General features: G+C 42.7%; 2 protein-coding genes and 1 pseudogene across 3 annotated transcripts; 1 reads left to right on the top strand and 2 right to left on the bottom strand.

Annotated features, from left to right (window-relative positions):
• Window positions 1-6284: 6284 nt before the first annotated feature.
• LOC307108674 (interferon regulatory factor 3-like) lies at window positions 6285-9963 on the bottom strand (annotated as a pseudogene). The gene is made up of 2 exons: window positions 9941-9963; window positions 6285-7483 (listed from the first exon to the last, which is right to left on the bottom strand). The product of its transcript is annotated as an interferon regulatory factor 3-like (transcript).
• A 2494-nt stretch (window positions 9964-12457) lies between these two features.
• Window positions 12458-18216, bottom strand: THAP5 (THAP domain containing 5). The gene is made up of 3 exons (XM_079786836.1): window positions 18020-18216; window positions 15643-15835; window positions 12458-15138 (listed from the first exon to the last, which is right to left on the bottom strand). Exons 1-3 carry the CDS (start codon window positions 18097-18099, stop codon window positions 14230-14232), a joined length of 1182 nt encoding a protein of 393 aa, XP_079642962.1. The 5' UTR covers window positions 18100-18216; the 3' UTR covers window positions 12458-14229.
• A 190-nt stretch (window positions 18217-18406) lies between these two features.
• DNAJB9 (DnaJ heat shock protein family (Hsp40) member B9) lies at window positions 18407-23054 on the top strand. Its single transcript, XM_079786526.1, has 3 exons — window positions 18407-18499; window positions 20054-20280; window positions 21483-23054. The coding sequence occupies exons 2-3, from the start codon at window positions 20064-20066 to the stop codon at window positions 21923-21925; spliced, it is 660 nt and encodes a 219-aa protein (XP_079642652.1). The 5' UTR covers window positions 18407-18499; window positions 20054-20063; the 3' UTR covers window positions 21926-23054.
• The last annotated feature ends 507 nt before the right edge of the window (window positions 23055-23561 follow it).

The raw sequence follows: 23561 nt of genomic DNA, 5'->3' as shown, positions 1-23561 counted from the left end.
TTGGTCCACAGTTAATTTACATTTTCCTTGGAGACAGAAAGCTAGGCTGAAATCTTTTGAGTTCTCTTTAACCCTTAAAGTTATCGGTCTTTAAATAAATGAAAACAATATTCTTTAGAACTTTTGAGAAATATGTAGAAAAATCATTGAACTATGAGATTAGGATGCTAAATTAATACATAAGCTTGTGCGTTTTCTTCCCTCCTGCCCATATTGCTACTATTTCCCTCAAACTTTCATAATCTTGAATCTTCCTAAGGAACAGATCCAGTTTCATATTTAATGCTCCAGAAAACCTGAAGCAATTCAGGGTAGAATAGAAGAAATGAATAAATTAGGTCATTTTTCCCCCCCAGTGAGTTAACTGTCCAGGATTTAATGATTTTTTCTTAATTTGTTATTCTACCTGAATCCATAAATTTATCAGATGAATAAGAAATACCCATGTGAGTTTCTTTGATCACTGAAATTACTGAGTCATAGAAATTAACTTTGAGGAAGAAAAAGGAGCAACATACTGCATACGTCATGTTCCCAAATTATTTTCTGGTTTGTTTTTGTTTTTTAATCCTCACCTGAGGATATTTTTCCATTGATTTTTAGAAAGAGAGTGGAAGAGAAAGAGAAAGACAGAGAGAAATATTGATGTGAGAGAAACACATTGATTGGTTGCCTACTGCACTCACCCTGACCAGGGAGGGCCCAGGCTGAGGAGGAGCCTACAACCAAGGTGAATGCCGTTGACCAGAACTGAACCTGGGAACCTTCGGTACTCAGGCCAATGCTCTATCCACTGAGCCAAACCAGCTAGGGCCATTTCCCGTTTTAATTTTGTGTCCTCTTTTCTTTTTCACGTTATATATTTTTTATTATTTGTATTCTTTCCCCATTTTTCTTAGGTTTATTTTTTTCTCACATAGACCCATAACATTTGTAAGAAAATTTCTAAGACCCATAACAATTTTAAGAAAAATTTTAACACCATAAACTTTGTAAGAAAATATTACAGTAAAATGTTTAAAAGCTTTTAAAATTACTTATGAAAAACAGACACATAGACACAAAAAGAGCCCATAAATAATCCATGCTTATGTGGTCAATTAATATATGACAAAGGAGGCTAGATTATAAAGGAGGGTAAAGACAGTCCATTCAATAAATAATGTCGGGACAGGTACATGCAAAAAAATGAAACTAGATTACTTTCTTGTACCATAAACAAGAATAAACTAAAAGTGGATTAAAGACTTAAATGTAAGACCTGAAACCATAAAATTTCTATAGGAAAACATAGGCAATAAACTCTCTAACATTATTCTTTCTCTGACATACTTGGACAAAGGAAACAAGAGAAAAAATAAATAAATGGGACTACATTAAACTAAAAAGTTTTTGCAAGGCAAAGGAAGCCATCAAAAATGAAAAGACAGTCCACTGAATGGGAGAACATATTCACCAATGGTACATCTGATAAGGGGTTAATATCCAAAGTTTATAAAGAACTCATACATCTCAATGCAAAAAAAAAAAAATCCAAACAATTCAACTAAAAAATGGGCAGAAGACATGAATAGACAGTTCTTCCAAGAGGATGTACAGATGGCCAACCGACATATGAAAAGATGCTCAACGTCACTAATCATCAGAGGGATGCAAATTTAACCCATGATGAGATATCATCTCACACCTGTCAGAATGGCTATTATCAATAACAACAAATGTCGGCGACAATGTGGTGAAAAGGAAACCCTTGTGCACTGTTGGTAGGATTGCAAATTGGTGTAGCCACTATGGAAAACAGTGTGAAGGTTCCTTAAAAAATTAAAAATAGAATTACCTTATGACTGAGCAATTTCACTTCTGGGAATATGTCCAAAGAAATCCAAAGCACTAATTCAAAAGATATATGCACGCCCTATGTTCATTGCAGCGTATTTACAATAGCCAAGATTTGGAAGCAACCCAAGTGCCCATCAGTAGATGATTAGATTACTATTACTCAGCAATAAAAAGGAATGAAATTTCACTATTTGCAACAACATGGATGGAACTAAAGGGTATTATGTTAAGTGAAATAAGTCAGAGGAAGACAAATACGATGTCACTTATATGTGGAACTTAAAGAACAAAATAAACAAAACAAACTCATAGATACAAGGAACAAACTGAGAGTTGCCAGATGAGAGGGTCTTGGGGGAATGGGTGAAAAAAGGTGAAGGGAGTAGGAAGTTACAAAATAGTCATAGGGATGTAAAGTAGAGCGTAGGGTATACTAATATAGTCAATAATATTGTAATAACTATGTATGGTTCCAGGTGGGTACTGGAAATATTGGGGGGTACACTTTGTAAAGATTGTCTTAACTACTACACTGTACACCTGAAACAAATATAAAATTTGAAAAATATTAAGGGAATTACACTGTTTCTTTTTTTTTTTTAACCAAGCTATGTCTTACATAGCATCGTAATATCTGTAGACTGTACTATAATCTCTTCCATACTAGTATTTTAAATGTCAAGGTCAGACAATTATGCTTTTCTCTGTATTAGCATATAGATTATAATGAAGGGCCTATTTCTGTGGATCTATAGGAAATGTTATATTCCATATATATATATCTTATTCAAAAATATTTACAGAATAAACTAAAATTTTTTATTTGCCTGTTCTTTGTCTAATTGTGGTGAAAATGAATCTCATGCAGGAGTGGGGTGACACGGGCCTCCCGGGCCATTTTAGGATATTATAATTATAAGAGCACTGGCTGGCATTTGGTGGCTTGGGCCGGAGACTGGACATCTTGCCTTGCACGCAACTGTCCACACTATAACGAATGACCAGGTCTTGCTCTGTATTTGAATGTTCTTCAGATTTTCATGAAGTAAAACACATGCTCACAATGATAGGAGTAGTTCTGTTTTATTCAGTTTTCATGAACATAGTATTTTCTTGGTATGGTTTTAATTTTCTGCATTTTCCAAAAATTCCGCTACCATGGATATAGAGGAAAGAATTGGCTGTTTTCTTTAGGTCTTTACCAAGAGTTGTTCATTCCCTTGGAAAAATCACATTTTCAATAGCAACACCATCTATGGCATTGAAATACAACTCAGCATGCTTGTAAACAGTATTTGTGGTTGCTGTATGCAGGTAGGTGTCAAATAGAGGTGCTAACCTCAGACTGCCTTGTTCTGTCTGCTCTGATAATGAGCATTTATACACTGAAATACATGTGGTTTTATTATGAATACCTTTCTCTTTCATTCCTCATTTATATACAGGAATCTTATCTGTGAAGTTTATTTTAGAATGGTAAAAGTATTGCCAAATATTTGCAATCAAATGTAAGGCATTGGGTCTGTAAGAGTTGAGAACCACTGACCTACCACAAACAGCGTCAGTTTTAAAAGGAAGATTGACAATTATGACATTATGAACAGAAAAATATAATTCTGTACTTTGGGGATATTCAACCTCAGCTTGATTCCATTCTAAATGATTTCTTTTGTTTCTGTAGCGATTAAAAGAGTAAGTGTGCCTAGCCAGCATGGCTCAATGGTTGAGCATTGATCTATGGACCAGGAGGTCGTGGTTAGATTCCCGGTCAGGGCACATGCCTGGGTTGCTTGTTCAATCCCAGTGTGGGGCATGCAGGAGGCAGCTGATCAATGCTTTTTTCTCAGCATTGATGTTTCTATCTTTCTCTCCCTCTTCCTTCCTCTCTGAAATCATATACATATTCCATATAATAAAAGCTTAATATGCAAATCAACCAAACGGCAGAAGGACCAGTGGAACGACCGGTCGCTATGATGCACACTGACCACCAAGGGTAGATGTTCAATGCAGGAGCTGCCCACAGGCCCCAGGCCCCAGGCCCGCCAAGGTGGGTGCCAGCGGGGTCCCCCGATTGCCCCGCAAGTCACCCCACAGAATGGCCCTGATCGCTGGCCAGGCCTAAGGAACCTACCTGTGCACAAATTCCATGCACTAGGCCTCTATGTGTGTGTGTGTGTGTGTGTGTATTTTAAAGAGAGTAAGTGCAACTTTTAGGAAAATGCAAAGAAAAGATACATGGGTATTTTCCTCTTTGATAAGACGAAGGTATTTCTCTGAGCCTCACAACTCTGTTTGGCTCCTGGTCAATACCTGCCAGCTTTTGAATCCGTGGATAATCACAGTCTTTGAAGCCCAGGCCGAAAGATTGCTTCTGGCACCCGTTGGATGGCACTCTGCTCCACCGTTGTTCGTTTCTTAATTTCCTGTGACAGGGTCATTGAAGGTTCTAGCTTTCCTCCTCGGCCTCATAGACATGAGAGAGGAACAGACTGTTTTACCTGTAGGTGAAGTGAGTTTTGTGTGGCGTGATTCAAGAAGGGCTGAAAATGCGCAGGTTCTCCCCAAGGCCTCCTAGATGGGGCAGAGAGTAGAGCAGTGGTCACGGGGGCTGGGGTGGTGGGGGAAATGTGGAAATGTTGGACAGAGGGTGCAAAGTTATAGTTATGCCGGATGCATAAGTTTAGAGATCTAATTTACAGGCATGATGACTATACTTATTACTGCACCAAATAATGCTAAGAGAGTAGATTTCAGGTGCACACAAAGGAATGGTAACTACCTGAGGAGATAATGCTAATTAGTTTGACTGTAGTAATCATTTCACTATGAATAAGTACATCTAATCAACAGGTTATATACCTGAAGTATATTTTTGTTTTTAAAGTAGTTTAACTGTGTTATTAGCTTCTAACTTCTGTCATGTTGAAAATACTCTCCATACAAAATTTACAAAAAAGAACAAAAGGCAAATGTGTCCGTTATTTTAACAGCAGATGGCCCCTAAGTAACAAATTGCATCTGCTTTTCCAAGCTTCTTGAGTTTTAAATATATTTAATTATGGTGAGGGGAGAAAAGAAAGGAAAAGGATGTAAGAATAATAACCTTTTAGGGTTTTCAGAATTCTGCACTAGGTCCTGCTTTTTTTTTTCTTAAAAGGCATATTTCATAGCAATTCTTTTCCTGTGGCAAGTCGACCGAGAAGATATTGTTAAAATATGTCTCTGTGGCTGTATGAGCAAAAACAATTCTGCAGGCAAATATGTTGGCTTGGCTCCTATTTGGGGATTATTGTCTTTATTTCAATAACGGTTCACTGCAAAGAATTTTTGAACCAAAGTAACTTGATTCTCGCAAATCGGTATTAGGTGACTTTTTTTTTTTTAACGTGCTTACCAATTAGTATAATTTTTGAATGCCTTTAAGACAGAGTTTCAGGAAACTGTCTACATGTGAAACCCTGAAAAGACTGGGGTATGTGACTAGCAAGCCTTACAGAGGTCTCCCCCTTAGTAACAGCCAGCCTTGGGTCCATTCTCAGAAACTTCTCTTCTGACTTGTTGATAGTGTGATGATACATGATTTAATGACTGTTAAAACCTAGGTCAGTGGTCGGCAAACCGCAGCTCGCGAGCCACATGCGGCTCTTTGGCCCCTTGAGTGTGGCTCTTCCACAAAATACCACGGCCTGGGCGAGTCTATTTTGAAGAAGTGGCGTTAGAAGAAGTTTACGTTTAAAAAATTTGGCTCTCAAAAGAAATTTCAATCATTGTACTGTTGATATTTGGCTCGGTTGACTAATGAGTTTGCCGACCACTGACCTAGGTCAACAAAAATAAATAAAGGAAGGGAGAAAAAAGAAAGCAAGTTAAGATTTAGCCTCTCTGTCCAAGAATAAACCTGTGGCTTATCCTTTGGGTGCCGAGGGGAAAGAAATGTTCGAGAGGATTATGTGGTGGTGGTGGTGGCTGTTGTAATAATCCCAAATCTTCAAAAACCTTACAAATAGAATACAAACAACTTGGTTTCCTGGACCATTTCAGGGTTAGTTGTTGACCCGATGCCCCGGGACGGCCTATTAGCTCAGTGTGAATTTCCCGCAAACAAGGACTATTTCTCCTAAGATCATTACACAACCTCCAAAATCAGGAAATTAACATCGATTCACAGCTACCACCTAAACCACAGACTTCATTCCGTTGTCATGTTTCTTCAGTCTCCTTCATTCTGGAACAGTTTTCCAACCTTTCCCAAACGGCTCTTCTCTCCCACCGATCACCCCTTCAAGTGACCATCCCATCAACGGTGTATCCCCATCACACTCTGTTCTATACCTGGCCTCATTTTTCTTCACACTATTTCTTAATTTTATTTTATTTTTTTCACAGTGGCAAGAAATAGTTTATTGGTGGAGGTGAGGGACCTGCACCTATGAGTGGTGGGTTCAGACCTGGCCAGTGACCAGGTCCTGCAGATAGGCCTTGTACTGCTCCGATGTGAGAGAGGGGGTGGCTGTTGGAAATGTGCAGTCCAAGTGTTCTCCAGCGAGGAGGCACCCCCTACCCGCGCCATTTCTAGCAAAGCCCTGAGGCACGTGGGAACAACCTTGACCATCACTAGCTTCTTGGTCCACGGCTGGTCCTGGGGCCATGGCTCCCCCATGCAGAACCAGAAGGTGTAGCGTGGTGAGCGTCTGCTTCCTTTGATGAAGGCAGTCAGCTCTGTCACAAGTGGCCCCAGGTTGAACACGCTTCCTTCCATCTCCTTGGGGACCTCGCCATCAGGCCCGGGGCCGCTGTCAAGGAGAAGGTCCTCGCCCGCAGCCCAGTATGTGTGGCAGGGGCCCAGCCTCTGGGTGCACAGTGAGTCCCCCGCCCAGGCAGCTCAGCACACGACTGACGTAGCCCTTCACGGCCCTGTCTGCCAGGAATGCCCCAGGGTCTGGCAGCTATTGGCTGCCCAGGGAGTGTCCTCTCCCCTCCTTCTGACCCCTCCACCCGCAGGCCCCTGGGGCAGAAGACAGTCTGCTAGAAGACTTGGTGGCCCTGGTAGAAGGCGGTCACCTTGAACTCCCAGTCTTCCTTGGGCACCAACAACTGCTTCAGTGGGTTTTCAGGGGGCTCTGAGTTTGGGTAGGGAGCAGGAATGTCTAAGTTGGGGCTCAGAAATGGCTGAGGGGGTTATGCAGGGACCACAGCCAGGCTCGAGGCCCCCTTCATCTGGAATTGGGCCCGAGGCCATGTCATTCAGTAACTCCTGCAGAATGTCTTCCTGGGTGACAGAGGTATTGAATCTGCCATCGGTGTCTGGAGAAGTCTCCAGCTCAGGAAAGTCCCCAGCTGAGTTCACAAACTCATAGATCTTATGCGGGTCATGGGGGTCCTTGCTCCGGTCCTCAGCTAAACGCAACCCTTCCTTCCTGTTCAGGGCAGACCTGAAATTCCTCTTCCAGGTCGGCGGGTCAGGCTTACCTTTCCCAGGAGTGTAGGCACCGCTGGCCTCTGCCCAGGTCTGCAAGATGCCCAAGTCCTCCTGCTGGGCATCCTGCCTCAAACCGCAAACCGTGCTTCCAGGGCATGCGGAAGCGCCTGCGGCCTCTGGTCCAGCCATGCCCTCCAGCTACCTCCCCCGCCTCCTCCTCCCCTCCCCCCCCCCCCCCCCCCCCCCCCCCCCGTTCAGCTGAGACACCAGCCAAGGCAGGGTCCGAGGCTTTTGGGATCCCATGTTGGACCATCAGCTGAGCTTTAGGGCGGTGGAGCTTTGTTCTCTCCAGATTTCCTGAAATAAAAACGACTTTCTCATCATTTGGGCAACAAACCCCAAAGAGGCGGCACCCGAAGCCGGGCCATCCCTCCTCCCCGTGCCCTCTTCACACTATTTCTTATGCTCTGGCTCTACGCTATGTTTATTTGAAATTTTAAAATCAGTTTTCTCTCTTCAAATTGAACGTAAGTCTTAAGAGGGCAGGAATTATTTTTTTGGTTTGGTTAAAGTTCCAAACCCAGAATATAGAACAGTTCTTAGCAATACATGCTCATTAATTATCAGTTGATAAAGGAATGAAGGAATGAATAAACGAATGAATGAATGAATCCTCCGGAGTTTGGGAGAGAGCGAGAGCTTCCACAGACAAAAGAATAACTCACAATGTACCTTTCATAACCAAAATTAACAAATATTTGTTATGGCTCTTAATTGCCTTTGCAGTGTAGCCATAAGCCACAAAACCATTTGGTTCACTCAAGGAATAAAACATCTATTTTACTGGCCCCAGTGATAAGAAAGCTTTTCTACTCATTTCTACTCATTTCCCAACAATAGTTGCTAAATACAAGCCACTCTACTACTGACATAGGCCTTTGTAAAAGGAGAACTTTCTAAAATGGTGATTGTTATGAACTTACGTAGCCATTGAGCTTTGGGAGAGTAGGATTTAGTGTTTACAAACCAGTGTCTTTAAAAACTGCCCTGTAGTTAATGATTTTTGTTAGGTCATAGAAAAATGCTTTGAAAAGTGCCCTTCTGAGCTAAAAACAAGGCTGGGAGAAAAGACATTAACCCAGTTTCCTTTCAGTGGGCACGTGGGCCAGCTTAGCATCTCTTTATTTTCTACAGTGATCTGAACAATTTTGATAGAACCACTTTAAAGCTTATGGAGGCAGCACATCCATTTGAGATTTATAATGATTTCAAAATGCCCCAAGGAGATGATATTTTAACGGCAACTATTTCTCTACATGATTTTGTTATTTAATGAAGACGATTCTTACTTGAGCATGGAAGGAACGGAAGACTTTAGTTTTCTGTGGCTACACAATTCTTCCTCATCCTACCTAATAAAATAGTAATATGCAAATTGACCGCACATTCGCTATGTCCAAGCCACACCCACCATCCAAAGCCACACCCACCAGCCAATCAGGGCGAGTATGCAAATTACCCAACAAAGATGGCAGTTAATTTGCATACGCTGAGGGAGGGAGGCGTGAAGACTGAAGACAACTTAGAAGGAAGAGGGAGGAAAAGCGGAAAACAAGGTGGCTGCCAGAGGGAAAGCCCGGGCGGGGCGGGGCGGGGCAGGGCAGGGCGGGGCGGAGCAGGGCAGGCGGCAGCGGCGCGCTGGTGCAGGCGCGGCGGGCACAACGGCGGCAGCAGCGGCCACTTGCAGGATTCTTCCTGCAAATGGGCTACTAGTTAAAGAATAAAAAGGAAGATTAAAAACTCACCATAGAAACTTTCTATTACTTTATATACACTTGTCAGTTAAGTTCTCACCAAGCCAAATTACGTACTAGGATCGTGCTACAGGTAATTTATGATCCAGGATGCTGTTGCATGAGCACTAGAGAGTTGATTCAATTTAGCATTCACTTTTATTTCTGTGTTCCCTTTGCTGTGTTGGTATGGTCCTCTTGGCTAATGCAGCTGTAAAGCCCAGGGTAACTTTTAAGTTCAGGTTGCTCCATGTGCAGCCAACCTAAAGCTTTTAACACTCCAGGAACTGATCATTCTCTCAGGAAGCAAGTCCCCTATCCCAGATTCTTTCAATCAAGGAGACTTATTTCAAGGCATTCTGAAATCTGAGCTAGTCCAGAACCGTGGTCGGCAAACTGAGGCTCGCAAGCCACATGCGGCTCTTTGGCCCCTTGAGTGTGGCTCTTACACAAAATACCACGGCCTGGGCGAGTCTATTTTGAAGAAGTGGCATTAGAAGAAGTTTAAGTTTAAAAAATGTGGCTCTCAAAAGAAATTTCAATCGTTGTACTGTTGATATTTGGCTCTGTTGACTAATGAGTTTGCCGACCACTGGCCCAGAACATTTACCAGCCCACACCTCACAACTCAATCTTTGCATCAGACCTTGGGTTTTTCTTCCTACGTGAAGATGTTTTTTTCTCTTCAGGATGACACCCAGTAATCAGAAAGTCCTGTTCATTATAGTATCCCCAACATAAAAACAAGACTTCATTGGTTGAAGACCAGAAATAGCCAACAATCTTCCATTGAAATTACTGTGTTGGCAAGAACTTTTAATCTTCAGAAACTGTGTTCCCATCCTCGCACTAGAGAGAACAAGATTGCCCAGGATAGACTACTCACCATGGCAGGTGTGGTGGTGGCATTGTTCCAGGTTCTTTCTCAACTAATCTGGAAAATCACAGGTGTTTTTATAAGGCCAGATGGTAGGGATGTTTGCCTTCATTTTCATAATAGTGTTTGTTATGGTGATCCTCTGTGTAACAACCCCCAAACTCGTGGTGTAAAACAACAAGCATATCATGTTTCAGTTTCGTTGGTCAGGTAAGTAGCATGGCTTAGCATCTGTCCCATGTGGTGTTGACTGAAGTCACTTAGTGACCTCAGCTGGCAGATGGGCTGGTCTAGAGGGTCCGAAGTGGCATCACTTACACTCAGACTGTCCACTGGAGCACCTTCACGTGACCTCTAGAACATGATGAGCTCACGGTAGTCTGACTTCCTACATGGCAACTTGCTCCACAGACTGAGAGTTGTAAGAACCCCAGGCAGCAGCTATAAAACTTTTTATGATCTAGCTTCAGATGTCCCAGAACATCACTTCTGTCACATTTCATTTACCAAACTATTTACCAAAGCCAACCCAGACCCAAGGGGAAGGGGAAATTAGGCTCTGCCTTATCGCTTTTTTTTGTTAAGATGCTAGATAAGCCCTGAGTTCCGACCCCCCTGCCTGAATCCTGCCACATGTATGTGCCGTGCACATGTTAATGGGCTCAGGAGCTGTTTTTCCCCTTAATCTGTATTTTGTCCATTTGTTTCACAGACCCCGGCACTGAATCTATGGGTGCAGAGGAATTTTTTCCTTCCCTACACTGTCAAAGATGAGTCAAGTTTGATTTCCACCTCTTGGGAACTTGCAGTGTAATCAGAGAGACTATACTTAAAGAGGTAATTGCAACAAAGAGTGATCCTATATAATAAAAGCCTAATATGCTAAGTGTCCGGTCATCCAGTTGTCCATTCATCCAATCAAAGCGTAAATGCTAATGATATGCTAAGGCCACTCAACCGCTCACTATGATGTGCACTGACCACCAGGGGGCAGACAGTTGACTGGTTGACCAGTCGCTATGACATGCACTGACCACCAGAGGGCAGATGCTCTGACTGGTAGGTTAGCTTGCTGCTGGGGTCTGGCTGATCAGGACTGAGCGAGACTTCGTCCCGAAGGTCTCGTTCGGCTGTCTGGTCTAATTAGATTATTATACTTTTATTATTATAGTTTGTGAGGACATGGTAAACAACTAACTGGTGTGTGTGTGAGACCTCTTAGTAAAGGTGATATTTGAACTGATTCTTCAGTGATATATAGGACCCTCCTCTCTCACCCCCGGTGTCCCAAAGTTCTAATTTCAGATCTGCCCAGATTGACAAAAGAAGACAGAAAGAGCAGAGGCTTGTGGGACCATTTTATACAAATTTGCAAGCAATTTCTCCCATGGCAAATGTTCGTTAAAACGAAGTGCTCCCTTCCTATTCTTGATGGTGCCTCTCCACCCTCAGTATCCTGCTGTTGCCAAGGAAGGAGCAGCTTATTCACTGTGACTTAGACTGGCTCTTCTTTTTTCTCAAAGGCTTTTTATAGCACTTTTCTTTGAACATGGATTTCTGTGGTGATACCCAGCACTGCGCTTCTGCCTACTGACAAAGGAGACTAGATTCTATTCGTGAGGGAAGCCAGATTTTTCAATCCTCTGAGCCCTTCCTAGGTTCTACATGGTTTCCCTGTGTGCTTGTCATTCCCCAAATTAATGAAACCAAACAGGTGCATCGAAAGTCCATGTGCCGAAAGGTTTCAGACTCCAAAGCACCAAATGGTAGCAAGGCACACAAGTGCCTCCTGAACATACTCATCTTCCAACGAGGAGAGGGAATGCTTCATTTAATGGCTTCCTGGGGATTCTTTGAAAACCTGAATATTGTCCTTTGCCCTTCCCTTCTCACTCCCTCAAAAACTCGTTATTTTAACACCCCACCACTGAACTGACTTCCTGTTCATCCATGGTGCAGATACATTCTTGTCTTATGTCAGTGAATTCATTTTCAATCAGACTAAGCAAGTTTGCAAGCTCAGTAAGAGTACTCATTCCACATTCATGATATTCTAGTCTGTGGTGCATATTCAAACGCTATGCATTTTAGCCAATGGAACACCTGAACCATGCACAGAAGAAATACAAGAGTAGGCTTGCTCCAACTCTGGCTCCTGCTTCAGTGAGGAAGGTCCTATGTATCAGGTGCATTCGGAATTAGAGTTCAGTCATCTTAAACAGTTTTTGTCCAGTAACCAAGGAAATTTCATCTCTGAATTCACTTTTTTGACACTCTGTATGGTACTTTGAACATTAAATTTTATTTTTCAGAAAGTATGAAATAACATAGTTAAGTGGTGTGACAGATTTACAGCTCAGGGTAAAAGCTGACAGCAGTCAGGATGATATGAAAGTGGCGGACTGAAAATTAGCTAAGTGGCTCCTATAATTATCCAGTAAAAAATAAACGTGTCTAGAACCCCCAAATACATTTAGAGATTAACAGGTTAAGAACATCCAAAACTGAATATAGACAAGCCAAGCAAATTTTTAAAATATTTATGATTTATTAAGTTTAAAGAAATAAAGCTAAATAACTTTAAACATATAGAAGTTACATGGTATACAGTGATAAATTGAGTTGTAACATTTTTAGATGATTTACAAAGGCCATTTTCAACTATATTAATTTTAAAGAAGTATTAGCAAAATGCAACATGGGATACTTAAAAATAACATATTAAATCTACCAAATCTCTTAATTTATGTAAAATGTTAAGTTCCCCTCCCCCCGTGGTCACCCAGTAAGAACACTTCTAATCAACTTTTTACAACTAGCTGACATATATTCATATAACACCAACTACTTTTATTAGCCTGAAAAAAATTAAGCAATAGCTAAAAATAATCACCATGCATTTACAGAACTGCTGGTATACTATTTACTGTGCAGTCCACTAATATTTATTGAGCTCCTCCTATTTTCCAGGACCAAAAATATAATTGCTACCTTATAGATTTGTCAAAACCGTCCCTCAAGATAATAGCATTTTTTATATAAAAGAAAATGTCTTGTTTACCAACCTAATTTAAAAAAAAATAAGAATCAGATTTATAGAAACTTGCTCAATACCATAAACAGTAACATATTTAATTATACTAACTTCCAATTTCAAGAGATTACTGATTTTTCACATTGTTACCACTGTTTTTGCTTTTATATTTTTTTTCTTAAATTCATATGAATATATGCAGTATTTTTTATTTATATCCCATCACTGATTTTTCCTACTTTTCTCCTGAAGGTCATCATGACATTGCTATAATTTCTTGCATATAAATTTTAATAAAATATAGATAAGTGGGAATGTATAGTATTAAGTATTACTCTATCATTCTGGAATTTAAACACAAGCACACATTTTAAAAAGCTACACATATTAAATAGATACAAACTGTGATTTCTAAAATATAGTAATATATATGTAAAAAATGAACCTCATTGAAATTTTTGGTTTATAAATTATAATTTTAAATATAGGATGTAAAGAAGTTTAAATGACTATGTATAATGATGGTCAACCACATATAAGGTACCAAAATACATATTCTTTTAAGTTTAAAGTACCTTTCCTAAGAACTGGGCTAATAATGGGTGGTTCCTCGTTTTAGTTCAACTGGAATAAAATTATAAAAGGAGTATTTTTCTTTTGTTATTATGGATAACTTTAGCCAAACGGTCAAACAATATAAAATTCCACAAATTTTGAGGATAATTCAGTTGTTAATAATTTCATTCTGGCCCACACCCAGTATTATGTAAGTACAGATTACCTTATAGACAAGTTGTTCTAGTAAGAGTATCTGACTAGAACGGGAAGGAACTATAAGGGAACAGACCTCATTAGAGACCTCGTAAGTGCCCTTAGTCTACAGGTTAGAGAATGAGCTCCATCTTGGTAAGTACCTTGCCTCAGTCATATGCCGATAGAACCAGGCCTGAGCCTTTTATTCTGGGCTTGTTTTTCTCTTTAACCATATCTGTGTTCTCTCATTTTAGGACAAACTCATTCCTTATTCCCTATATTTTAACTCTAATTTGGAAAATGACCCAGTAACAGATATTTTTATCTACAGTGCAACAACACTCTAGTTTTTCTTTAAAAAATGAGAATTACAAGTACAGGACACAGTTCATAATGTTAGGGCACTTTTTGAGCTTCATTAAGCGGAGAAATTTATGCAGGAAAAAGTTCACTTTACATTAATTTGGTTTGGCTGCAAAATGCTTACATAAGTCATAGCTTTGAGATCTCTTTATAGCATAGTAACTTCATATGTTGTGAAATGGTTTTCTATAATCTTGACATTTTCTTCGGAGAGCCAGTTCTCCTGTTTTAGCTGCCTTATAAGAGCTTCCAAAGACTTCAATCTCCCTAGAGTTTGTTGCTCTTGTAGCTCGAGAAGAGTGATCTTTGAATGTAGTTTAGAGACTTTCTGCCAAAGATGCTCCTTGTTTATATCCTGTCTGCAGTAAGAATGTTCTAGTTGTAAGACTTCTGTCTCATAGTCCAGCTCCTTACAGGAGTCTTCACTGTCTGTGTCTTCCATTTCTACAGTTTCTTTTTGGACAGGCATAAAAGAATTAATTGTAGGTTTGGAACTTTCTGTGGGTACATAAATGGCAATAACAGATTCTTTATTTGGGTTTAATTCTTCAACCGTTTGAGTAATTGTGTTGAGTAAGAATGGATTTTCCTGTGCTGACTTAATTTCCACTGAATTATTTGTAACGTTTGGATTAGCAAGATGATTGGTAGTTATTTCAAGCACTTCTTGGGTTTCCAAAGACTGCTGAACACTTTCTGAATTTGAAGTTGTCAAAGTAATAGTTGTCGAATTTAGATTCTCAAAAGATGTGTGAAAACCACCTATGTCTTGGTTAATTGATGTTTCCAAGGTAGATTCTGGTTTTCCTGTGTCTTCCAGTTTAACTAGATTAAGAGTTAATATGTTATTGTATATACTTCCTGCTTTTGGAGCTGGCGGCTTCACCAACGCAGATGAATGGAGTGATTCTGCAGGTTCAGGGAGGACTCCTGTATTAACTGTATTTTTCTCTGGCTCTTTTGATGCAAATGATTCTTGTGACTTTGCTTTCAGGCACACCTCTTTTTCATACTCTATTTTTTTCTTCTGACAGTTGTTTTTGGAAGGGTCTTTTTCCTAGAAAATAATATTTTCAAATACTAAAAAAGATGTCCTTATTAGGCTTGTTCTCTTATTAGTCAGTGTTGAATACTTAATTACAACTTTAAGCAGTATATTGACCAAGCCAATTTATTCAGTTTAAAAAAATTCTAACTATATAACTCAAGTAGACTTTAAAGTGTTTTTTAAAATGCATTCAGCATCCTCAATATATGATGGAAACTTTTCAGATCATTCAAAAGACCAGTAAAAATACCTTAGATCATTAACTTATGGTAAGTTAATGATTCACGTCTATTATTTTTTACTCCTCTTAAGCTATGCTTCACAATGGTTTAGTTTTAAAAAATTACCATTTTAGTAAAAGCATCAATCAGCTTTCTTTTTCTCAAGTATCTGTTTCCCAGCACTTATCTTTCTTTCCCTCTCCCTCCTTCCACCTAATTTCCTGCCACTCTGCAATCCACCCCCCCCCCCCGCCCCGCTCAGCTTTCTCCCCTCTTGCCCTGCCTCCAATACCTGACTGTCTTCAGGCAAAGAAAATATTGTTGGAATTGCAGTTTGTTTCAAGTATCGAATCCCCCATCTGATGTCAAGAGAGTCAGGAGTGAAATGGTCACTGCACAGGAACTGGTATTTACTGGGCATCCATGAATCTCGTTTCATGTTCTTTAACCATTTTTCAAGTCTTTCTTTGTCATGTAGAGGAAACCTGAAATTAAAAAAAGGAAAATTTTGCTATATTTTTACAATTTTGAGATAGAAACATCAATGATGACAGAGAATCACTGATCAGCTGCCTCCTGCATGTCCCTTACTGGGGATTGAGATAGCAACCCGGGCATGTGTCCTGACCTGGAATCAAACCTTGACCTCTTGGTTCACAGGTCGAAGTTAACCAATGAGCCACGCCAGCTGGGCTATGTTAATATTTTTAAAACAAGGAGAAGTTAACTCAAACAAATGGTTTAGCTGACAATAAAATGAACACCAAGACTTAAAAGATACTAATATTCCGTTCTCTTTACCAGAATCACCCTCAATTCTACCCGCATGTAATTTAGTCCAATATTCCTAGGCTTCCTATAACCCAGTGGTCGGCAAACTGCGGCTCGAGAGCCACGGTTTGCCGCTCTGTTGACTAATGAGTTTTCGGACCACTGGGATAGGGGCTTAATCACAAGGAACAACAACAGCCTGTAATTATTGGAATCGATAGTCTAGGTCAGTGGTCAGCAAACTCATTGGTGAACAGAGCGGCAAACCGCGGCTCGTGAGCCACAGTTTGCCAACCACTGCTATAACCAATGAACTGGGAACTCTAAAATTCAAATTCTGAAAGAGAAAATGACACAAGAAAAAAACAAGACATGTCCTTGAGAAAAGACAGACTCAGATCTATTTTATAATATGAAACGAATGAAATAGAAAAGACAGAGAAAGTTGAGAGCTCTTTACACGTGTACTGACAATGGCCTTAGAGTAAGCTCTAGCAGACTCAATGTTTTATAGGCAAAATTAGACTAATGGCAGACTTCTACAGAAAATTTTTCCTGCCAGTCTAACTAGGTAAATGGATTTGGATTAAACTGTATTAAACACTTAACAGTAATTTATTTTTCTTTCAATGATTTTACAAGAACACATTCCAAGACACATCCTACATAATCCTATATAGTAAAGATGTAATATGCAAAGGATGGTTATGCCGTGAAGCATAATGACCGACCGTGTAACGACCGGATGACGGGTCAGCAGGAGGATGGGGCAGCGAGCTACAAGCTGGCGGAGAGCTACAGGAGGGCAGCGCAGCAAGCTATGGGGTGGGGGTGGGGGTGGGGGGGGGGGGGTCGGGGGGGAGCTACCGGAGGGCAGGGCAGCGTATTACATAATAATCTCCTTTTAAAAAAATAGTAACAACATAAGGTTTTTCATACAAAAAGCAGGGCTCTACATCCCCAACCATGTGCTTTAGGCCTTGTCATTCCTGAACAGGGAGCTTCAGGTCTGAAGTAAAACAGGCTGCACAAAACAAGTGTGTGTGGGGGGGAAACTGAAGAAAGAGAGGCAGTCGGGTTAGAGCGAAATGAACTATTTTTTAAACTCAGGGAAAATGAAACAGAATATTCTAAATACGTTGCTTTCCATTTGGGCATGTAGTGCGTGCCCAGTGCCCATGTATCTCTGTACACATTAGGTGTGAATCAGGAACTATGATACCCCCAGTACCTTCACACATGAGGGACCAGAGGCACAGCGCGTTTACATAATGCGCAGGTTAGTGGGGCCGGGATTTGAACCTACCAAGTGCGGACTCTACAAACGAGGACACACTACCGCCTTCCCGTTCTTCAGAAAAACGAGGACGTACATGCATGGAACTGTGTGGTGGCATCAGTCCTGGGAATAAGGCCCTGTTCTCCCCAAGAATGAAGCCGGCATCGCGTCCACAGCCCGAGCAGGAGGCGCGTTCTAACCGGCTCTGCCCCCAGACCCTGGCGATCAGCGCCCTCCGCTCGGAAGGGCCCCGTTTCCTCGGGGAAGGTGAGTGAAAGGACACCCCTGACCCAGCTCTCGGCGGGTAAAGGAACAGGAGTGCACCCCCTGGAGGGCAGGAGTGAGGTCAGGGCAATGGGGCCGGGGAGGCGGGGAACCGCTCTGAGAACCTCAGGGCGCCTCGCAGACCTGTTTCCCGGGCGCTATCGACACCCCAACAGGCCCCTGTCCCCGTCGCGGGCCCGGCGTCCTGGCCCAGCGAGGGCGCTTCCCGATCGAGCTCGAGCCTTCACGCCCCGCTCCCGCCGGGCCAGACCGCGCCCCGGGACACCCCGAACCCCGACCCCAAACGGCCTAACCCAAAAGCAAGGCTGACACTTCCGCTCCAGGGACTACTCACGGGTAAAAACTCAGCTTCCGGTCCTTATTGTTCCGTCCCCGTCGGTTCTTACAGCAAATCGCTGCGCAATAGCGAGGCATCGCTCCGGCGCGGCCCGGGAGGGAGACCCGGCCGCCTGCGGGCACAGGTGGGCCCTCCTGCTCGCTGCCGCGGGGCCCCAAACCCAGGCCGCGCGCGCCACCGCGCCTGCGCGCGGACAGGCTAGCAGAAGACACCGCCCACAGCGAGCCACTTCCGCTTCTGCGGGCTTCAGCACCGCCCTCTCGGGGGGGGGGTGGATCCGGAAGTGACGCCTAAGCTGAACAGCAACAACAGTTTTCCACGTGCGCGTAGGGCGCCACGGTCACGTGGGGCGGCGGCAGCCAATAGGGGAACGTTTCGTGTAGGTTTTAGGAGGTGGGGACGCCCGCTGCGGCCGCGCGCCAGTCGGGAGCCGGCGGAGAGGGAACGCGGCGGAGGTGAAGGCAGGAGGAGGGCGAGGTGGGTGTCCCGGCGGCCGCGGGGCGCACGCCGGCTCCTGGGGGACTCCGGTCCGAGTGAGGGGCCGGGCTCAGCCGCTGTGCGAAGCCCGTCGCAGCGGCAGCCGCCGGGGGGCGCGGGGGTTGGCGCGTCCCGGGGCCTGGGGCGTCCTTTGTGGGTTGGCTCGGCCTCACCGTCCCCCGCGGTGGCCGGAGGGCTCGGGGCTGCCGGGGGTTTGTGCGGGAGGGGACGGGGAGGAGGGGACGGTCGAACCGCTGAGGAGTGCGCGTCGCGTTGGGGCGTCGGGCCGCTCGTCCGGAGAAGGGAGCCGGGGCGGCGGTCTGCCTGGCGGCGGCGCCCGGACGGGCGGGGCGTGGGTCGGCGCCCCTGGCGGAGGCGGCCCCGTCCCGCCCTGTGGGCCGCCGCCTCCGGGATCGGGCCCCGGCTGCTGTGGGGCGGGCCCCTCTGGGGAATGAGAGTCGGTGCCATGCAGAAGTCCGGTACTCAATGGGGCAGACATTCAGCTGGAAACCGGCACAGCGTTCGCTACAGCTACAAGGTGCGTCCTGCGGGGCTGAGCCCCGCCCCGGGACCCTGACCCCCTGACCCCCTGCAGAGCCGGCGGCCTCGGGGTGCCCTTTCCGCCTGGAGTTGGTACTTGACCCCTGGTGCCCGTGACCGTGACTCAGTGTGGGGAGAAGGGATCCACCTGCTCATTGAGCCCGCGAAGGCCGCGGGAGAGGAGGGAGGGCAGGCGTTTCCACAAACCCGGGCGTCTTTCGTCAGCCGGTGTGTCGTCAGAGGCTCTTAGGGACCCTGGGGTCCGGCGCTCAGAACCCGGTCTCTCTCCTTCTCCGTCCTCCCCCCTCAGTACGTCTGTACCAGCCGGGCTTTGAGTTCCATCTTCGCCGAGGACAGAGAAGTGCCCGGCAGGCTTGGCTGGAATGGAAGGAGTCTTCAATTCTGTTAACCGCGTTGGACAAGACTCGTTGGCCCATGTTGACTCTTGGGGACCTTCCCTGGTGTCTCGGCACGGGCGGCCGTGCTGCGCTGTCCAGATTCAGGGGTGACAGCCTGGGGTCCCCTTGCGGAGAGGCCGGCTGGAAGCTCTCCCGGTGGGGAAAGGACTATTAATTAGGCAGGTTGAGCTCCTCACCTCGGTAATGCACTTCTTTTCCTTTTTCTGCGAAGTTAAACTACTGTTTTAACTCCCTCAGAACATGAATTCCTGACGTTTGAGATCCTTTAAAATATCACCTGGATTTCCCATCCTTTTTTTGTTTTTCCCCCACAATATTAACTGGGGAAAGTCAGTTGCTGAGTATTTGTGTGTGTGCTCTGTGGGCAGCCTGCTTCGTTGGTGGAAAGGCAGACACATGTTTTTCGCATTCCGGCTGCATTCCGTTTGCCCTTGAGAAGGTTACAGCCAATGTAAGGGTCGTACAGCCTATAGAGGTGAAATAACGCGGGGTCAGCTACAGTCTGCCTTGGGCCCGAAAAGTTTATTGGGTTTCTCTTGAAAGGAAGTCTTACGATGAGCCCCATGGGTAACATTGTCTTTCTTTTCTCTTTTAGGGTATTAGAAATGGCTACTCCCCAGTCAGTTTTCACTTTCGCCATCTGCATTTTAATGATAACGGAATTAATTCTGGCCTCAAAAAGTTACTATGATATCTTGGGTTTGCCAAAATCGGCGTCAGAGCGCCAAATCAAGAAGGCCTTTCACAAATTGGCCATGAAGTACCATCCGGACAAAAATAAGAGCCCTGATGCGGAAGCGAAATTCAGGGAGATTGCAGAAGGTGAGTCAGCGCCTGCCTCTGAGGTCTCTCAGGTATTCCTAGTCCAGGAGAGCGGTAGCTAAGCAGGGTGTGTGTGTTGAAGACTGTGGAGAAGGGAGGTGGAGTGGGATCTATATTTCAATATAGCGAGATTCTCGGAACTGTGTTCTTATAACAGATAACTTTGATTCTTGAATGGGTGGATAAAATGGTGGTATTTTTTTTTTATTGACATACAGATCTAAATGTGTTGAAAAATTTATTTTATTATTTGTAAAATTGTTTCGGTGTCAACAGGAATTTTTGGTACCCAATACTTATAAACTAACTTATGAAACAATGTTTAAGTATGGAGATTAAATATAAAAAAATATTAAGGGTAAAAAATTTAAATAGACTGAAATGCCTTGCTGTTTTTTTTTCTACCTTCCTTGATCTACATTACAAAGCCAAATTTGTCTTTAAAGGAAAAGTATGAAACAAATTTTTAAGACCAGTTCTAAAATAAATTGCGTCTCCTGAACATTCAGTAATTAAGGGTGGGTGGAGTTAACTGAGTAGGGGGTTGGAGTTAAATATTTACTTTAGCAGAGAAGTGAAAAATCTGAATTCCTCTTAATTCATTATATTTGACCATCAAATTCTTTAATAGAAGTAATGATTTTACACAAATAATATGAAGAATAACTGTAATTGTTGCCCCCATTTATTTGTAGCTATGGTAGCATTCATTTAACAAATATTTATTGGCTATTTACTAGAAGCATGCATTGTGCTAACTGCTTATAGTATGCAATGAACAAGACGAAGTTCCTGCCTTTTGTAACTTTCACTTTATTCTTTTTTAAAAATATGTATATATTTTTATTGTTGGTAGTATTACAGATAGCTCCTATTTCTCCCCCCTCTGCCTCCTAGCTCCAATCCTCCCCACCCCCCACTCCTGGTCTTCACCACCATATTGCCCGTGTCCATGGGGTATGCATATAAGTCCTTTGGTTTATTTCTTCTTGTCCCCCAACCCCATATCAAGATATATCATCAGGCTGTTCCATGCCTCCCTGCTTCGGGTTTCATTTTGTTGGTCCTTTTATTCTTATTTTTGTATACTTTGGTTTTACTTATAATGTGAAAGCCTCTAAAATAGAGAGTTGAATGTACTTATTGAAGAGGTATGCAATCCTGATTACCTTCAGTTACTAAAGTATCTTTATCTCTTTCAGCCTATGAAACACTGTCAGATGCTAACAAGCGAAAAGAGTATGACTCTCTTGGACACAGTGCTTTCACTAATGGCAAAGGACCAAGAGGTAGTGGAAGTCCTTTTGAACAGTCATTTAACTTCAATTTCGATGACTTATTCAAAGACTTTGGTTTTTTTGGTCAAAACCAAAACACTCGGTCTAAGAAGCACTTTGAAAATCACTTCCAGACACGCCAGGATGGTTCTAGTAGACAGAGGCATCATTTCCAGGAGTTCTCTTTCGGAGGTGGACTGTTTGATGACGTGTTTGAAGATATGGAGAAAATGTTTTCTTTCAGTGGCTTTGACCCCACTGGCCGGCACACTGAGAATAGATTCCATGGATCTAGCAAGCACTGCAGGACTGTCACTCAGCGCAGAGGAAATATGGTCACTACATACACTGACTGTTCAGGACAGTAGTTCATTTTCCTTCTGTTCTCACCAAGCTAGTTGACTGTTCTTCAATATCTATGATGCAAAAGTTTTCTGTGAACTATTTTGACGAGTGCATGATTTCACTTAACTTGATACAGTTGTTAAATATATTTAAATTGTTTTTGACAAATTAACATTCAGTTAATAGAGAAATTGTTAATTAATTTCTCTGATTAGTAAAAGGTCTTGAAAAAGAAAAAGAAGATGTAATTTTGCCTGGTCTTTTTTCTCCACCTGGGGCCAGTTTTATTACCAAGAAAGGAATGAGTTTGCCTGATTTATATTTAAAGGTTAAACTCTTAAATTTATGTTAGATTTTAGTTGTTTGAACTTGAATGATTTTTGCAGTGGAACCTTTGCTAACTTAAAATTGCATGCTCTGTAGCATGGCTGACTTGAGTTGCTAAGTGTACGGGGAACTGGATGATGGGGCGTTAAGCAAGGGAGAGCAGTGGCTTGGTAAATTTCCACCGGCAGCTTCAGGAAGGCATGGCTTAACATTTACCACGGCCATGCCTTTCTGCTGTCCAATGGGCGTAAAGGAAATGATGGTGCTGCTCATCGTCACTTGTGCTGAAAAAAGTTGGGAACTTATGAAATATTGCCAAGAGATTGTTACGTGTTTGGCCCCTGGCTAATGATTTTATAAGGTTGGAATCATAGCTACTTCACATACCTTTTCACCTTTCTTTCTTGTTGGCCCTGTATATCTTAATACAGGTTTATGGGTTTTTTTTTGTGTGTGTTTCCTCTTCTTTGCACTCATCTTTATCTAGAAATTGACTAATACCTCATTCTGTTTGTAAAAACAGTAATTTCTACGCAACCTTATTATGTGCAATATTTTTAAATTCTAAGAAATGTGTGCTTTTGTGTTCAGATAGACTTATTTCTTTAGTTCCGCACTTTCCCACATTATACTCCATATGAGTATTAATCCTATTGATACATATTAAAAGTAGTAAATGTCTCATACAATGTGTGTGAGTGAGAGAAATATAATATTTACAATATAATGTTCTCTGGTGTCATTTCTTCATTAAAAGTTTACTCTGCAATTCTGGAGGTATGCTTACACTGATCGAAAACCATATTCCAGAAGTTACCTCGCTTTCTTTCATCTTCCTTCCCTCACATATTTTGGTAGTTTGAAGATTTTGTGAATTATCTTTTTGGTGTATTTTGCTTGCTAGAAACAGGTATTCATGCCACTGAGTCATTCCTCTTTAGACCAGTCTGGGAAACAGCAGAGGCTTTGCATAAAGCTCCATTTGGTAATGATCATTGAAGAAGGTCAGTTTATATTTACATACCTTAATTTCCTGGAAATTAAGTTTGATGTGTTAATAAGAAAATAGCCATACCTTGAATTTTGGTCTGAGGATTCTTTGTAGCCTATCAAACAAAATGAGTGAGGGGGATTAAGTTTAAGGGTTTTTTTTTAAAATACCGGTATATTTTTATTGGTTTCAGAGAGAAAGGGAGAGAGAGAGAGAGAAACATCAATGATGAGAGAGAATCATTGATTGGCTGCCTCCTGCACAGCCCCCTACTGGGGATTGAGCCCGCAACCCAGGCATGTGCCCTTGACCGGAATTGAACCTGGGACCCTTAAGTCCAT

Source organism: Cnephaeus nilssonii (assembly GCF_951640355.1).
Source record: "Cnephaeus nilssonii genome assembly, chromosome: 12".
Taxonomy (NCBI): domain Eukaryota; kingdom Metazoa; phylum Chordata; class Mammalia; order Chiroptera; family Vespertilionidae; genus Cnephaeus; species Cnephaeus nilssonii.
The sequence above is the reverse complement of the archived record's forward strand: the minus strand, read 5'-3'. Positions and strand labels throughout refer to the sequence as shown.

Coding starts and splice junctions, on each gene's coding strand:
- DNAJB9 (XM_079786526.1), top strand. CDS start 20,064: ATGGCTACTCCCCAGTCAGTTTTCACTTTCGCCATCTGCATTTTAATG. Junction 20,281..21,482: donor ATTCAGGGAGATTGCAGAAG/GTGAGTCAGCGC, acceptor TATCTCTTTCAG/CCTATGAAACACTGTCAGAT.
- THAP5 (XM_079786836.1), bottom strand. CDS start 18,099: ATGCCTCGCTATTGCGCAGCGATTTGCTGTAAGAACCGACGGGGACGG. Junction 15,836..18,019: donor CGGAAGCTGAGTTTTTACCC/GTGAGTAGTCCC, acceptor TTTTAATTTCAG/GTTTCCTCTACATGACAAAG. Junction 15,139..15,642: donor CTTTGCCTGAAGACAGTCAG/GTATTGGAGGCA, acceptor ATTATTTTCTAG/GAAAAAGACCCTTCCAAAAA.